Raw genomic sequence first — 18,371 nt, forward strand, 5'->3', positions numbered from 1 at the left:
AACTAGCAAGACGCTATGGGTCAAAAAAAGACAACAAACAATTAAAACAAAAAAATACACCAATCTTTCCACATAATAGACTTAAAAGAGGATCTATTTTTAATCCAAACATAGCCCAAAGTCTTTATTTTCTCCAACCCTTTGCGAACTAAATACAATTTGTTGGAGAAAACGGCCTCGTTTATGACCTTCCAAAATGCACCAACAAGCTGTCATGATAATCCCTTGCAATATTTCTTATTTTATTGTCAAGCGGAGACGAGTTGTGCACTTCGATCATAACACGAACTAATAAAGCGTATATAGGAGGAATTCATCACCCAGAGGAAATCGCACTCCAAACCTCGTTAGCTAAATGACACGAAGTGAGAAGATGACATAAGTTTTCAGGCCGCAATTGCACAACCTTAAAGAGACCGAGTTCACCTAAATGGAGTGGATCGTGAGAGCGTCCTTAGTTGCCAATATATCCATATCCTCTTTCCATGAAAAAACATTTTTTAGGAAGAGGAGGAAATGGCGAGACTTAATGGGAGTAAAGTTCTTAACATGATAATAATATATACGGATTAATGTGACTTTAAACTCATTGAATTGATTGTATCATAAACCTTAATAGATAAATGAGTAATTAGTAATTACATCAAATGTGAAGCTTTATTAAGTTGTAAGATACGTTAGAAGAATGAAATCATGTGATGGCAAATTACTTTTTCTGCCCAATTATAAAATGTCGTTTTTGTCATCGTCTTTTAATTGTGAAATTACCTTGGCTACCTTTCACTCCTCATTAAAAATATAATAATAATATAGATATATTTTAATATGTTACAACTTACATGTTACTGATAAATGATAACAACTTAACAAGGCCGGTTTTAGCTTTTGGGAATATATATATACATATACATATACTAGATTTTATCTCCCGTATTACAGAGGTTGTTTTATATTATTCGTTTTTAATATTTATATATGTATATTAGGATTTTAAGTTTATTTATTATAAGAAAGTTAATAATTAATATACTTGAAGTTTGATGATGAAATGGTTTTACAAATAAATGATATGTTATAATCCTGTTTAAAAGCTATATGGGTTTGGTGATACCCATTACCCGTTTATTTTCTTTATTATAAAATTGTTTCTTAATTATATAAATAATATCTTTTTTTAAATAAAATAGGATATTAATTTTTAGTATATTTCTATTTTATAGGATATTCATATCAAATATTTGATGAGATTATTTTTTAATATAATCAGATGTTATAACCCGTTTAAGAGCTATCTAGGTTTGGTGAGACCTTTACCCGTGAATTCTAGTCAAATGCGTGAGAAGCCTTCATTTACAAATAAAACAATATGATGGCCTGAGAAAATGGTTGTTTTATATTTTTCGTTTTTTAATATTTATTTTTTGGATTTTAATTTTCTTTATTATAAGAAAGTTAATAATATACTTAGAGTTTGATGATGAAAAGGTTTCATAAATAAATGATATGTTATAACCTGTTTAAAAGCTATCTGGATTTGTTGACCCATGACCCGCTTATGTTTTTTATTATAAAATTGTTTATTAATTATAAATAATATCTTTTTCTTTTTAAATTGGATATTAAATTTTAGTATATCCCTATTTATAGGATTTTCATATCAAATAATTGGTAAGATTAATTTTTAATTTAATGAGATGTTATAACCCGTTTAAGAGCTATCTGGTTTTGATAAGACCCATACCCATAATTTGGGTTAAATCAATGAGAGGCTTCCATTTAAAAATCAAGAAATCTGGTGGCTTCCATAAAAGGGGGGAGCGACCACATCGCGACACATAGGATTTTAAGGTTTTCGTTTATATATATATATATATATATATATATATATATATATATATATATATATATATGGTAAGGATCGTAAGAGAACCATTGGCAAATTAAGAACTTTGAGAATCATTTTGGACCACTAAAAAAATATTTAAAAAATTATAAAACAAAAAAAAAACGAAAATTTTAAAAAAGTAAAAAAACCAAAATTCTTATATTTCATTCCGGTTTTATAAAAATATAAAAAAATAATAAAAAAAACCGAAATTTTTTCTTTTTAATTCGTATTATACCTATATACATGTATACTTTCATTTAGTCTCTAGTTACGTAATGTACCAATATGTACATTATCATTTACCTTAAATTATAGATATGTGTATAGGAAAAATCATGTGTGTACATATTATACATATATGTATAATAAAAAAAACCAATTTTTTTTATTTTAATTCGTATTATACCTATACACATATGTATACTTTCATTTAATCTCTAGTTACGTAATGTACACATATATACATTATCATTTACCTTAAATTATACATATGTGTATAGGAAAAAAAACATGTGTGTACATATATATACATATTATACATATATGTATAATTTAGCTAAACCGAGATTTTTTTTTTTATGTTTTTTTTTAGAAACCGGGATGATAGATAAGAACGTTGGTTTTTTTTTTACTTTTTCTATTTTTGTGTTTTTTTTGTTTTATGATTTTTTTTTTGGTTTTTTTGTGGTCCAAAATGGTTCTCATAGTTCTCAATTTCCAAAAAGTTTTCACATGATCCTGATATATATATATAGGGAGAGGATCAAGAGAAAACTCATCTTTAGAGAAAAAACTTAAAAACTCTTACAAAATTGTTTTTAATTAAAAATAAAAAAATATTTTCAAAATTCTGTTTTTGCCATTATTCTTATAATTTCTTACCTTTTGCTCGAAAAATATAAAAAAAAACCCGCTGTAATGCACATACGTATTACTGTGTGGTACCGTTGTATTACACATGTGTATTACTATGTATTTTTAAGTTTAATAGTATTTAATGGCATATATTCAATTTTTGTGTAGTGTATATGTGTAGTAGTGTTGTATTATATGGAAAAAAAATAATAATAATAAAATAAAATTCGATGTAGTGCACATGTGCGTTAAGGTTGTATTACACATACGTACTAATGTGTATTCGATGTGCGTATTAGTCTTATATTGCATATATATGCAATGTACACTATTACACATGCGCACTACACCGACGAGATTACCGACAAGGTTTTTTTGTTTTTTTTTAAACCAATAACAACATATAAGAATAATGAAAAAAAAAGAAACTTCAAAAAAAGTTTTTTAAAAAAAAGTTAAAAATAGTTTTTTAGGAGTTTTTAATTTTTCTCTATAAGAGGAGTTTTCACTTGATCCCACCCCTATATATATATATATATATATATATATTGAAATCGAAATATATAACAAAAATACCAAATAAAACTATATTCGTTTCAAAAAAAAATATGCCCACATAGCCACATAGGATCCTTGATCCAAATATATCTTTCGATGATGTATATATATATTCTTGCTTACATTTAAAACAACATTTCCCATGTTAAAACAAAAGTGACAATCAAATATAGACGGATAGTATACAAAACAGAAAACAAAAGCTTCCACAAAACAAAATCCAAAGAAAAAATTACTAGATTGATAAAAATACTATTTGCCATCAATCTAGGTAGCTTTCATGGGTTCCACCATATTATAATTCATCATTTGGGTAGACAAGGAAGGTTGTTGATGATGTCTCTGCAAAGCCACACATACACAAATGAACGACAAAATATACAATTTAAACTTTGCTATCTTTCTAATAAACGTGTACCTTCAATGAGTACTTTCAAATTGTAAAAGGCTGAGTGACCATGGAATCCCCATTCCAAAACATCTCTGCGAATTGGCGAATAGGGTGATAAGAGTCGAAGAAAAAATACTTGCTAACATTATCACATACTTTATACTCTTTTCTTCTTCTCATCCCTCGGCAGCTATAGATCCCTCCAAAAGGACCAGTACCATATTTGGATGGATTCTTCATTCTGTTGTCAGCGGAGAAGTACATGTCGAATTTTGAGAACATAAATCCTTCCAACTGCTTCTCTAGATTTTCAAGTTTTCTAGCAAGGGCTTGATTGTGTAATCTTATGACATCATCAATCTCTTTGCTGCAGGTATTACCAGGCTGGCTGGCAAACAGCCTAGAGGCGGGAGAGTCAGAAACCCGTATTTTCTTCCTCCTGCTTCATATATCCCCTGTTCGCATAATGCAAAATTGAAACAAACAATAATAGAGATATAGTAAACATACAAAGTAGTCAATTTGAGGTCATAACCTAGTGGTTAAATTTGCTATCACCATGTCCACATATTGCTCGTGTGTGCTCTGATAATAGATACTGTGATTGTTATAAACAGGACTTATGTAGTCGTTGTATCCACAGCTAAACAAGTAGACAGCACTTGATAGCAGCTGGTGAGCTTTAGTATCGCCTAAATTTTGCTTGTAATGATTTACTAGATCGCCAAAGTGTCGCAGCTATGTATGAAGGTCAACTACCTATGTATAAATGAAAAGGCACAAAATATATTTACATGCTAAGGGTAACACATGACATGTTTGTTTGTTGTTATATTAACTTAATATTATTAAGCAGCTAAAAGAGATTAGTGGCATATTCATATTGCCTGTTATAATCCAAAGCAAAAAAGGGGAGGCGTACAAATCCGGTATAGGTGTCAATCAAAGCACCAGCTCCTGCAGAGGCAAAGTTTGCCCCGTGAGTATATTCATTATTCGTGGGTTCGAGATACGCTGGAATGAGAGGCAGTTTTACATAAACAAATATTAGACCATCTCCATCCCTGACACCGACAAACGCGCTCAGTTAATTAGCTACGATATTATATTTTCTACTAATCCTTAAAACCACTCGTTTATAAACTAAGCCATATTAAAGCTATAACAAGAAAACTACTTTACCCTAACAGCTGATAATCCTAACCGATTCTAGCTGGGATATCTCGGGCCGACCTAATTGAAATAATTAGCCTTCAGTCTCAAGAGCTTATATTCAATCTAACTGAAATATAGCTTATATAACGTATCTAAAAAAGTTAAACGTAGTCTTGAATCCAGTATAAGCAATTTTATGTATTCTAGTCTCTCTACTTTGTATAGTAATACAAATTCTTTTATTTTGGAAAAATTGAGGCAGTGGTTTGTCATCTTAAATTCTAATTTTCTTAAGTGTTACAAGCCAAACAAAAGAACTCAACCCAAAAGACTAGTCTGATAGGTGAGGGAACCCATTTGACTTATACAACCCACATCAGTTGCCCATACAACCGATATGGAACAAGTCCCATACCTTGCAATGGTTTCAGTCCGTAACATTAAGTCTCACATATCATTGAAATTCATAAATGTTATGAGCACTCTTACCAGGCGATATGCTCCACACGCCTATAATCTCTCTATGACTCTTTAATAGACTCTCATTTTGTTATGCATATCTTACCTTTATATTATTACCTCAATACCTGAAATTTTTACCTTTAAGCTTTATATTGCATGTGATAAGATTGTCGTGACATTGTGTACATTGTACTTTGTATCACATGTTTCATAAATCATATATGAAATCATGCGGAGTCCCTAAAAAATTTGATTATATGTTTTTTAGAGGTTAGTGTACTTAATATGAATTAGTATTCATCTACTCAGTAAATATTCTTAATCTTGTTATGCTTAGTGTCATTTGTTAGTTTTGGTTTCATTCGGTTATATTGTAATTATAACCGGTAAAACGAATAGCTACAATAATGGGGGTTTGAGGAAAATCGGAACCATTTAGAAACATTAGAAGATCTTAGAGCTCGGTCGATAAATCATAGTACGCATTACATATATAAAAGTAAAAAAGTTGTGTGGTCATGATCCCGCACCCTATATGGTGTGTTCGTCCATGATCACACCCAGTCACTTTATTCAATGGGTTGGTTGGTTGGTTAGTTAGCCACACAACAAGAAATCTAAAACATCAAACTTGCATGAAGCAAGTAATAATCACTATTTCAAGTGATAAAAATCTGTCTACGAGCTAGGCTTCGATGTGAAGATATTAATCAAAGCAAAAAACCCAGAAATCAAAACAAGCAGACAATTAATACTACTGATTATCAAGTACTAGAATTCAAAATCTTTGCAGCATAGCATACAAATGAGTTCTAACACACTTATGAAATACAAGCCAAGCCATTACATAATTGAAAGATCATCCTCAATAGACAGACAAGCACATAAGCTTTACATAAAAGGGGATCATATGCTACGTACTGACATTGTAAAGCCTTATTTACAAACAAATACACAGTAAATATTATTTATATATATTTAATTAAAAAACACCATTCATCATGACAGGAAGATCATCAAAGCTCCAAAGATCCATCACATTACCACCATCCTGATTCAGATCTCCATTCAGGAAAGCATCCATAGAAGCAACATCCCAGTTACCTTCAACATACGGCATCGGCATCTCAAAGAACATATCGTCGTTACAATCTGACACCAAACTCACCGACTCTAGTTTTGGCTTTTTGGCATCTTCCATAAAAGTGGATGAAATCTCAGGAGATTTTACGCAGTTTTCGACCCATGGGAGCTCAAAAGAGTTGCTACTTTGATCAGAGCTAAAACGAAAGGCACCGCTTTTTGGTATTGCAGGATTAACATGTGGTTTCTCTTCCATAAAGTTCGGGCTCGGGTTATGGTTCTTGGCGGGTGTATCTGGAAAGTTGACCTTAGCCTTGGGACCACGGATCCTTCTAGCTTCGGCGTCATAAGCCCTCGCAGCTTCTTCTGCGGTATTAAAGGTCCCGAGCCAAACACGGACACCTTTACTCGGATCGCGTATCTCAGCAGCCCATTTGCCCCATGGACGTTGACGGATCCCTCGGAATTGGTTCTTCCTTTTCTTCGAGCCAGAATTATCATCAGATTTTGAACCTAAATCTTTATCCATAGACATAATCAATTTAAACAACTTAATTAAAGATCTGAGTAAGATATATGAATATATTTTTAAGCGAACTTAGTTTTGCTATTCAAAAAAGGCCAGCAACGCAGCTTCAAATTTCAACGCAGTTTATAACAAGAACAGACTAGTTTCTATATATGACGTCATTAATCTAAAAAAATTATCATCAGATCTCATAGATTTTGATTTTGAACCTAAAAAATATTAATGCACAGATTTAATCAATTTAAACAACTTAAAGAAGTATCAATTTATTAATTTTCAAACGAATTAGTTTTGCTATTCAAAAAAGCCAGCGACACAACTTTAAATTTCATTCAATATGTAATTCATAACAATAACAGACTAATTTCTAGATGACGTCATTTGATAAGCCAGATCTAGAAGCTTTCAAGTTGATGAGTAATTCTAATTCACCTACAACAAATTCATGAAATGATGTAATAAATTACCAGAGTTTTTGTTGGCTGAGAAAACGAAGGGAGGCTTATTGTTGCTATCCTGAATTCGGTCTTTGAATCCCTGAAAGTCGGCTTCGAAGTCATCGTAAGCATCTGGTGGCTTTGAGAAGTAGTAGTTGTTTGACAAGTCGGTATCCCGGAGAAGATCTGCGGCGGTCAAGCGGCGAGAGCGATTAGCCGAAGGGGCTATGATATTAGAGAGGATGGCACCTCCACACATGATATTTGATTTGCAGCAGCAGATTATTAATATCAATAATAATTTCAAGTTGGTGATCGTTGCTAGCTACAAGAGTTTTTTATATACTCTCTCATCAACTTGGCAGGAACTATGGCTTTTAACGCCTTTTACTATATTACCCTTGCCTTTTTAATTTAATTAGATGTTATAAAGGGCTATATGAGTTTGGTGAGACACGTACCCGTAAATTCGGGTTAAAAGGATGAGAAGCCTACATTTACAAATGAGTAAAGTGTCATTTTCGTCCTTATGATTTGGCAAATAATGCGAATTTAGTCCAAAAAGTTTATTTTTTGCATATGGACCCTCCACGTTTCTCGATTATTGCCAATTACATCCAAATCATTAACCTCGTTAAATTTAATTGTTAAGTCAGGGGTAGACATGGTATTTTCACTATTTCTTTATTATATGAGAAAAGTGCCAAAATCGTTCCTAAGGTTTGGTCATATTTGTGAATTTCGTCTAAAAATACTTTTTTTCACAAGTAGACCCTTGATTTTTCCCAACCGTTGCCAATTTCGTCCAAATTGTTAACACGGTCTAAATTCAACGTTAACTTATGGGTGTTACCGTCCTTTTACATATTTGTTTACATTGTTATTATTATTACGCTAAGCTAAACTCCATATATGACTAAAAATAAAGAAGAATAAACAAACGGATAATATATTGGATTCAAACATAGGAATCGTGAAATGCTATATATGTTAGGGATGGACAAAATAGGTACCGGTACCAATTGGTATCGGTACCAAGGTTTTGAGTTTTCGGGACCGGTACGGTACGGTGCTGGTATTTCCGGAATTTTACCTCAAATACCAGTACCGTCTCAGTACCGAACCGAACATTTCGGTACCGGTACCAAACATTTGCGATTTTCGGTACCGGTACAATACCGAGCTCATCCCTAATATATGTTATCAAACAAACACATAATAACAATGATGTAAACAAACATGTAAAAGGACAGTAACAACCATAAGTTACCGTTTAATTTAGACCGAGTTAACAATTTGGACGAAATTGGCAACGGTTGGGAAAAATCGAGGGTCTACTTGCGAGAAAAAATATTTTTGGACGAAATTCACAAATATGACCAAACCTCAGGGACGATTTTGACATTTTTCTCATATAATAAAGAAATAGTGAAAAGACATGTCTACCCCTAACTTAACGATTAAATTTAACGAGGTTAATGATTTGGATGTAATTGGCAAGAATCCATATGCAAAAAATAAACTTTTTGGACTAAATTCGCATTATTTGCCAAACCACAAGAACGAAAATGGCACTTTACTCTTTACAAATAAAACAATCTGGTGGCTTGAAAGAATGTAAATAGCAGCCAGAGAGTTTTTAAAGGTTTCGTAATTAATGATAACCTTTTATTTTATTCATGTTTGTTTCAAAAACAAGAAAAATCCCGTCAATCAAGTGTTTTGCTTCTTTGGTGGACCATTGTTGAAACTTAAAAAACGAAAAATGGGAGCGACTTAGGTGTTGTTTTTTTTAAGACAAAAACTGTCTGCAATCTGATTTCATGTCTGCAACTGAAGATGTGGTCTGAAGGTCTGCAATCTGAAAATATAATACTGTTTGTTTTATAAACTGGGTATCGTCTGCATAAGCAGGAAATTAGTTACCTATCATACATATCACAACAGATAGAAGTCATTTAACGTCTGTAGACTTGTAAAATAGTTGGTGGTGGGCGGTGGACGGTGGTGGTGGCGGACGGTGGGTGGTGGTGGTGATGGACGGTCATAGTGGTGGGTGGCGGACGGTGTTGGTGGCGAATGGTAGGTGGGTGATGGTGGCGGACGGTGGGTGGTGGACGGTGTTGGTGGCTGATGGTAGGTGGTGGTGGTAGTGGATGATGGTTGTGGCCGACGGATGGGTGGTGGTGGTGGTGGTGGTGATGGACGGTGGTGGTGGGTGGTGGTAGTGGACGGTGGTTGTGTCGGACGGTGGGTGGTAGTGGTGGACGGTGGTGGTGGTGGCGGACGGTGGGTGGTGGACTGTGGTGGTGGCGGCGGCGCACGATGGGTGGTGGGTGGTATTGGACATTGGGTGTTGATAGGATGTTAAGAAATATGAAGATGTGTGAAGAAGTTAAACAATAGCTTCTTTTTTAAAACCATAAAATTTGCAGATCTTATTTAAAAAAAAACAAACAGTCTTCAGAAGCTTATGTCTGCGCGCCCGCAGACATAAGCCTCCTGCAGATGTTTTAAACAAAAACAAACACCACCTTAATGTTTGTATTTGTTCGATTTGTTTATATCCTTACTTCCAGTTCCAGCTTTAAAAGCGCAAGCAACACTAAACCACCACAAACGCAGACATAAGCCTCCTGCAGATGTTTTAAACAAAAACAAACACCACCTTAATGTTTGTATTTGTTCGATTTGTTTATATCCTTACTTCCAGTTCCAGCTTTAAAAGCGCAAGCAACACTAAACCACCACAAACATCACTTTAAAAATATTAAATTTCTATATGTGTGTGTGAGGGAAAGGTATATGGCCCCACCACTCCCGTCCGAATTCCCCTCTACAAAGGCATGCTTTACTTCCAGGGACTTCAACCCACGACGGTGAAGTTTGCATGCCTAGAGTTCATCACCCATGCCTAATTGATCTAGGCCTTGGGTTTCGGATGTGTTATGGGTGCACTAAAGAAATAAGTCTCCTATAAGTATTAAAATGTTATTTAAGGTTTTTTCGATTACTTTCGATTAATATAACTTATCTGGTCAATTTTAGAAAATAAATTAGAGATTTTGATAAATAAGTTACTTTGAAAAAAAGTAATCATTTTTTTTACTATTGATGGTTTATAGTTATATCTTTTATATTGTTTAAAATTCCCACCATTACTTCAACTAATTTGTTAAAGATAAAATGGCAAAAGACGTCCTTTACGTTTGACCCGATTTTCATTAGACGTCCTTTAATAAAAGAAATAACAAAAGGCATACATCATGTTTCAAATTCCTTTCACGTTACGTCCTTTGGCACTAACCCAGTTAATTTTTTTCATTAAATCAGATCATGTGCAAGGCACACAAGGGTAAATTCGTCTTTCTACTGCTTGAGGAACTATTTATGTAGATTACTTAAAGTTTGAGCCATAATGAAAATATTTAAAAAAAAAATAAATTAATAAATATTAATGTAATAAATCCCAGACTCTTTAATCTCTTTCTCTCTCTAAAAAAACCCACATTGTGACCACCACCACAAACCACCACAATTTCTAATCATCTTCTTCGACTCTCGGTGAGAACATAGATGCCGAGAAACACAAACCGACTGTTCCCTTTCAACATGAACCACCACCACATGTTGGAACCCAGACCTGGTTTTTCTGCTATGATCCAAGTCCTGAACCGAATCTGGATCCGGATTTAGCAATAGCGCGGCAGGCAATACGGCAATACGCTTCAATAGCCTCATTATGAAGCTTTGTCGAAAAAATCCTTCCGCCACCGTTACCTCCGGCAGCAGCCGTCACTAAACCCCCATTGGCCATTTCCGTCGTCTCCACCGTCGTCCAAACCCTCAATCGTAGGAATCTTTCACCGTTTCAAATTTGCGTGCCAAATAAAACCCTAATCACCCAGACCTGGTGGTGGCCGGTGGTGGTATGTGGCGGTGACCGGTGACGGTTTCTTGATGGTAAAGAATGAGTTGATTTTGAGGTTTAGGTTTTGATTTAGGGGGGATTTGGATTATTATATATGAATTGTGTCTTAGGGTTTGATTTTGAGGATTTGCAAGTTGAAAGCAAAGGTAGAAGAAAGAAGAGAGAGAGAGAGAGTTGTAGGTTGAAAGCAATGGTAGAAGATAGAAGAGAGAGAGAGACGGTGGATGATGATGAGAGAGAGAGAGTGCTTATATATATTTTTAAATATTCTATAAATAAAATGGTAGAATGACTTATATACCCTCCTGTGCTTTGCAAATTATCAGATTTAACAAAAAAATTTAACTGGGTTAGGGCTAAAGGACTTAACATGAAAGGGATTCAAAACGTGAAGTATGTATTCTGCCATTTCTTTTGCTAAAGGACGTCTATCGAAAAAACGTTCAAACATAAAGGATGTCTTTTGCTATTTTGTCTTTGTTAAAATTCTAAGATAAAAGTTATAACTTTCAACTTGCTAAACGCCTAAACGTATTCACTAGTTGCAAGATTTAACTTATCATATATGAAGTTTTGTATATTAAAAAAAAAGAGCATTCGTTCCACTAAAAAGAAGTTATATATTATTTTAAAAGTTTATGTTGTAACATATAGCCATCAAAAAAGTTATTTCATTTGGACTTACTTTTGAAACCAAGAAGTAAAAGAAAGGTATTGGTGTCATTTTGATAACGTGTTTTTCATTGTGTAAAATAGTCTAAAGCGATGCTGAAGCTTAAGTTAATAAAGTTATTAATTGTTAAAATAAATTTGTTGTATGTTTGAATTTAAGTATGCTAAAATAAAATAAATTGATTCACAAAGCGGTTCACACACATTAAAAAAAAGAAAAAGGAAGGTAGACCGAGTTAACCTGTAATTTGACCGGTGCATAAGAATACGTTATGGTGAAAAGGGTCAGACATATTCCTAACGCACCTACTAATTGAGATAAAGACATTGTCAAAATTTATATTTTTATGCCACTTGCATCATAGTTATTATTTTATGAAACCGTAAGTGCCATCCACACTCCCAAGAAATATATGATGTTAGATTAAGGCTGGCCATAAGTTTTTGAATTTAAAAGAAAGAAAAATATTCCAAACGAAAGATAAAACATATTCTATGAATGTGTCGCGTGGTTCTTTATACAAAATAAAACTAGATAACAAAATTCCTCCACGAATTCAGTCAGTACGGGTTAAATTTTCATAACAACAACTTAAAAAGTGTAGACAGGCATAATAGCATTGACATTTGAATATTTTATAATAAAAAATAACATATTGAAAACAATGTGTAGTTGGTGGGTAAAAACCCGCTTGGCACTGTGGCACAATAGCCACGTGAATTCGGTCGGTTCAGGCTATTCATTGAAATCATACCAAAAAATTAATTTGTCGATGCTCAAATACAACAAATTAACATATTAAAAAAAACATGTGTACTGTAGCAACGAACAAATATAAATCGGGTTGGTATTAGGCTGCGACACCGAAATTAAACCAAAAGTAAATTCATCATCGTCCAATTACAACAAATTAACATACCTAAAAAAAAGTCTCGACAAACTAATAGAAGAGAAAAGAAAACATGGTAACCATTTGGCTTGCAACCCCTTTACCCAATATCATTGACACTGCAAGGAGTCGAACACGAGACCACTTTGAAGGAAACCACTTTTGTGGAAAACATCCAACCACTCTGGCTTTTTTTTTCCTGTCATTAAATCCTTCAAATTTGTTACTGTTAAATTTATCACATTGGAATACACTCATCTTTCGGTTTGTAAAAAACTCTCACATAAGCCAACTGTTAGATAAACTCGTTCAGTTCAAGAATTTAGCAAATGAACTGTGAACGTCACCTACTCGCTCAGTCTCCCGCCACCGAAACTAAATGATGGAGGCAGGTATCAAACCTGAGTACACACAGAACACCAAATCTCTTCTTTACCACTCCACCACGTACTCATTCGCACAACTTCCATGATTATTTATTTATTTGATGCATAATTTGAAAAATATATATAATATAATTGGATGGATATTAAAAGAAAAGGAGATGGCATGAAATGAAATTAATAGGAAAGATGATGGATGGTATGGGGTTTTTATGTTATTTGTTTGTTTATTCAAAAAATGAAGGATACATGCATTAGAATTCAGAATTAGCCGTCGGCCGTAAACAAAGATGGAAAACGACGAACGAGGTATAGATAAAGACAAGGTGGGGCCTGCAGTGTACGAGGCACGGTCTATGTGACTTCCTTGACACGTGAACCAAATTTATGTGTCGGGGCCTCTACTCTACGCTACGCTTTTCAACACATACAAATACGATGACATAAACGTAACAGAAATACCACCTTGTTTTTTTTATGCATTTTAAAGTTATATGCCTTTAAAAAAGTACTTTTGTCTTTTCTTTTTAGAAAACTGGAAAATCTTTTAAAAGGTTCACTCACTATATGTAGTTTTCGTTTTATTTTTTTCTATAGATTAATAAGATATACAAATAATTATGTCGTATGGTCTATGTTTGTTAGTTAATGAAGCTAAGTAGATAAGAACAATGGCTCACTATTGTCGTGTGCAGACTATTTTGGGTGCAACTTGCAACCAAGATACAGGAATGAGGAATCCACTTGAGATGGTGGCAATAAAATAATACTAGCATCCCATTCATCTTAATTAATAAGTTAATAACATTCCAATTGTAAATAGAGTAAACATAATGACAGGCAGGGATGAGCGTTTTTGATACGGGTATTGATTGGTACCGGTACCGAATCGGTACCAAGTTTTGAGTTTTCGGTATCGGTACGGTACCGGTATTTTCCGAATTTTTCATGAAATACCGGTACCATAACGGTACCGAACCGATACCGGTACCGACCGAACCGAACATTTCGGTACCGGTACCAACAATTTCCGAATTTCGGGATCGGGATTTTCAGGATCGGTACCGGTACCATCCCAATCTCATCCCTAATGACAGGCATCCTAGATAAATTACATATATAATAATAAAAAAATTGCATATTGGTGTTATAATATATAGTTAATATGACTTAAAATGCAATAATAATAAATGTACACAGGTTAAAGATTTGAGCGTTTAACCAAATTAATCACTCATTAACGCCAAAGGGCAAGTGACTAAAGTGAGAGTTGGAGACCCTTCCAAAGCCCAAATGCTTCCACCTATCATACGCCCCATTCCCCATTATTGAAAATTAATCGATGTCAATACAGGGCCCACGGAGATTATTATTATTATTATTGTTAGGTTAATGTATTCGTTTATCTATTAATGATATTACAGAACTGAAGATATGTTCCAAAACAGCAAAACCAGGACAGAGACGTTCAATCAGTAAATACATTTGATAAATTTAAAAAAGTTCAAAATAATTTTGTGATTGGTAACACTTATTAAATAAGGAAATATAAGCAGCTTTTTGTGGAATCGACATTTAACACCGCATGTTGCATTAGAATGAATTCCGTTAGATGTTATGCATATAAGTGGATTTGACCTAATGAAACACCTACGCAGGTTCAACAGAAACAAATTAAGGCAAGATTAATGATAGTAAATTAATCAACAAACAAATAAGCATTATTTAACAAATAGCCTCACAACACAAAAACATCAAATGGAAAAACAAAGCAAACACCATGACTTGGATTAGTTTGGGTTGAACTGTAAGCACTATTTTATTTATCAGTTATTCATTTTTTATAAGTTAACATGCGTTTGAGTAGAAACGAGCCCTTTTGTATTACTGATCAATACAAGCTGGGTTGACTTACAAACACTATTTTGTCGATTATTCTTTTTTTACAAGTCAACACAGCTTTAGGTTGAAACGAGCTCTATTATATTACTGGTCAACACGATCTGGCCTGGTTTGGGTTGACTTTATAAACACTATTTTCTCAACTTAATTTGACACACTCTCTCTCCCTCCTTGCGACCATTTGACAACTTCTTAAAATCAGAAACCAAATCGTTTAATAAGATATTTTGTATACTTAAATATTTAATACTATGTTCTTCATCGAGGTTTTAAACTTTATTCACTTAATTGTTTTTTATTACTTTATTAGCGAAGCATAATTTTGATGAGCACGAGTGTATACTAAACCTAACTTTTTTTAACAGATCGTTTCATGTACACCCCATAACAGCCCCCACCCTCTCTCATTAGTTGGAACAAAGTCAACGCCCATTGGGATGCTAAGTACATCACACCTGAGACTAAAATTGCTCCTATAAAGCCCATGGGGTGGAGTTTGTGGCGTTATGGAGCCATAACGCGTCAATACACATGATCTTATGGTCCCGCTAAATGCATAAAATGTAATGTATCCATCATATTTTATGACTATGGTTGGGAAAATTGATAACCTTTTGTTTTACAAACAACAAAACTTCATGGCCTTCTTGTCTATTCTATTTAGTAGCTTGATATTTGTTTTTCTTCTAAAAGTGAAAAAGAAAAGCAACCCAAAGCCCAAAGTCATTAGGCCCACAAACTGTATCAGACTTTATATTTTTGTATCATTGTAATTTATTAGGTTGGTTGGTCATTGACTCATTGGTGCAATTGATTTTATAAATGATTCAAACAACCCACCTTTAAAACGTACGGTTATGCTATTATGTTATTGCTATAATAATGTATCAACAAACAAAACGAAGGCCACAACATTATTTTATTTACATATGCTGATTTAACGCTAGATATTTTCACTCTGGGTGAATTACCTTTTTTTTTTTTTCTTCATAGCAAGAAGTTAAATTATATTTAACATATAATGAATCCAAATCGCAGTGGACAGTAAAGGGCTACCCGAATTGTAGTTGAAATTTAGAACCCAACCATAGCCATAGAATTGTGGTGTACCCACAGCATGGCCCATTGGGCCTGATTAACGTTGATTGGTGTACCCTACGTTTTGTGGTTTTCTCACTGCTTCTTGTTTAAACCAGAGTAATGTAACTATTACCATTTATTTATCGTGCAAACTACAAAATGTACGTTTGTGTGTATGGTCTGATGTTCACATGGACTCAAGAACAGACAACTTATGAGTTCAGTTGATTGACAGATTTGGAACTTCGAACTTTGGTTACAAGCAAAGCATGCAGCAGCAAAGCAAGATCGAACTTTGGTTACTTAAGTCACATAGCAAAGCCTTAATTTCCTGAGCCCTTGTGTTGTATAAATATAAAATGAAGAAAGCAATTTAAAACCACAAGTACCCACCCTTATCTTGTTTTGCCACCATACCCTCCTCAATCCATCCACATGTTAATTTCCAATATGTCAAATATAATTTCCATTTTCAGAAAATGGCAACCACAGCCTGCTCTTATCATTCAGCCCTTCTACCTTACTCACATCACCGCCACCATCGGCTAGTAAACCCGACAGTGTCCACTACTAAGAAAGGTTTGACGCAAACTAAGTACTACAAAGGAGCAATAAAATGTGCGCGCGAATTTTCAGATTTCATTGGAGGCGATCTTTTAAAGCCGGATCTTGGTAAATGGCTAGCGGATGTTGAAGAACACAAAGCCATAGCCATATATTCTCCTCATGAAGGAGGATATGAGGGTCGCTATCTTAACCGCCTTAGGTACCAAGGGTACCGCTTCCTGGACCTATCGGCTCGCGGTCTAGGTGACCCTGAGACCACATTAACCAAGCTTCATCCTGTTTGTCCTGTGAGTTGTTTTAATTTCTTATTATTCATATATATATATAATTCTCATTTGTATTGAATTAATCATTTCAAAGTAAATTTAATATAAATAGTAACAATTATTAATATATGATATGGAATGCAGGCTCATGTAGGAAAGCAACCGATTGCACGCTGGTATTTTCCACCGGAGGTTGATTATCGCCTATCGTTGCTTCCTCCAGATGCTAAAGGTTTGGTGGTCTGGATCCTAGAAGCCAAGGTTTGTTTTATAATAGGTCATATCATACATATATTTTGATAGTCCCTCGAGAATGAAAACAATATACGTGTTCATTTTTAATTTTGTTGCTGCAGGTTCTTTCAAAAGCAGAACTACAGTTTCTTGCACTGCTTCCTTCACTCCGGCCCAAAGTTAGGGTGATTGCAGAATGCGGCAATTGGTATGCTATTTAATAATAATAATAATAATAATAATAATAATAATAATAATCTTTGCATAAACCAGTTAGAGGTGGTACAATTTGACCCGTTCGGTAGCTATTTTTCTATTTGGCCATTTTAGATAAACACATCCACCACAAATCAAGTAGTTCACATGTAAATGTATTTAAGATTTGTGTGATGTTTTTCTAAGCAAACTATGACAAAACCTGCAGGAGAAAATTCGTGTGGACACCACTCAAAGACATTGCTGGATTAACTACTGCAACTGAAGCTGTATGATACGCACAAAATCAAGTAGTTAATAAACCGGATATTCATTGTTCATGATGAACATCATGTGTATACACAAAAGGTTATGAACGAGCAGTTTATATTGCCAACGATTTATTCTTAAACGCGTGCATTGAAACCCAAATCAATAACTTAAATACACGGGTGAACATTTTTAGGGATTGATAGAGGTGTAAGAGCATTCTCATCCAACGGTGTATTTTTATAATTTAGAAAGTGATTTAGGGTGTTGTGAGTGAAGAATTTTTATATTTTAGAAAAAGTATTGATTTTTCTGTATATTTGAAAAGTTACTGTTCATCCCTTATAATTTTTTAATATATTTTGAAAGTGGTTGTGAGTGAAGGAAAGAGAAAATGTAATGATAAAAGGTATAAAAAGTATTATTTAATTGAAATAGAGAGAGAAATAAAATAAGTTTTAGTGTAATTTTTAGTTTGGAGATAGGGGATGGGATGTGAATACTCTAAGACAAACATATTCGGTAACTGGAAATAAGCCGCTAAACTTCATGGCGAGTGAGTTAAAAGGAATAAATGCTGGGTTAGGTTATAATAGGAAGTATAGTTTTTGTAGAAAGGATAT

The 18,371-nt window shown here is 33.9% G+C and overlaps 2 protein-coding genes and 1 pseudogene across 2 annotated transcripts; 1 reads left to right on the forward strand and 2 right to left on the reverse strand.

Moving 5' to 3' along the window:
- Positions 1-3,596: 3,596 nt before the first annotated feature.
- On the reverse strand, positions 3,597-5,528 carry LOC143589469 (GDSL lipase-like; annotated as a pseudogene).
- Positions 5,529-6,290: 762 nt separating this feature from the next.
- On the reverse strand, positions 6,291-7,617 carry LOC143589941 (ethylene-responsive transcription factor RAP2-12-like). The gene is made up of 2 exons (XM_077070558.1): positions 7,389-7,617; positions 6,291-6,911 (listed from the first exon to the last, which is right to left on the reverse strand). The coding sequence occupies exons 1-2, from the start codon at positions 7,615-7,617 to the stop codon at positions 6,292-6,294; spliced, it is 849 nt and encodes a 282-aa protein (XP_076926673.1). The 3' UTR covers position 6,291.
- A 9,078-nt stretch (positions 7,618-16,695) lies between these two features.
- Positions 16,696-17,890, forward strand: LOC143589951 (NAD(P)H-quinone oxidoreductase subunit N, chloroplastic-like). Its single transcript, XM_077070566.1, has 4 exons — positions 16,696-17,070; positions 17,194-17,310; positions 17,406-17,491; positions 17,708-17,890. Exons 1-4 carry the CDS (start codon positions 16,696-16,698, stop codon positions 17,772-17,774), a joined length of 645 nt encoding a protein of 214 aa, XP_076926681.1. The 3' UTR covers positions 17,775-17,890.
- Positions 17,891-18,371: the final 481 nt, after the last annotated feature.

The sequence above is a fragment of the Bidens hawaiensis genome, unplaced genomic scaffold (assembly GCF_021521415.1).
Source record: "Bidens hawaiensis isolate Kalapana, Puna unplaced genomic scaffold, B.hawaiensis_p1.1 tig00001597_1, whole genome shotgun sequence".
NCBI classification, from domain to species: Eukaryota; Viridiplantae; Streptophyta; class Magnoliopsida; order Asterales; family Asteraceae; genus Bidens; species Bidens hawaiensis.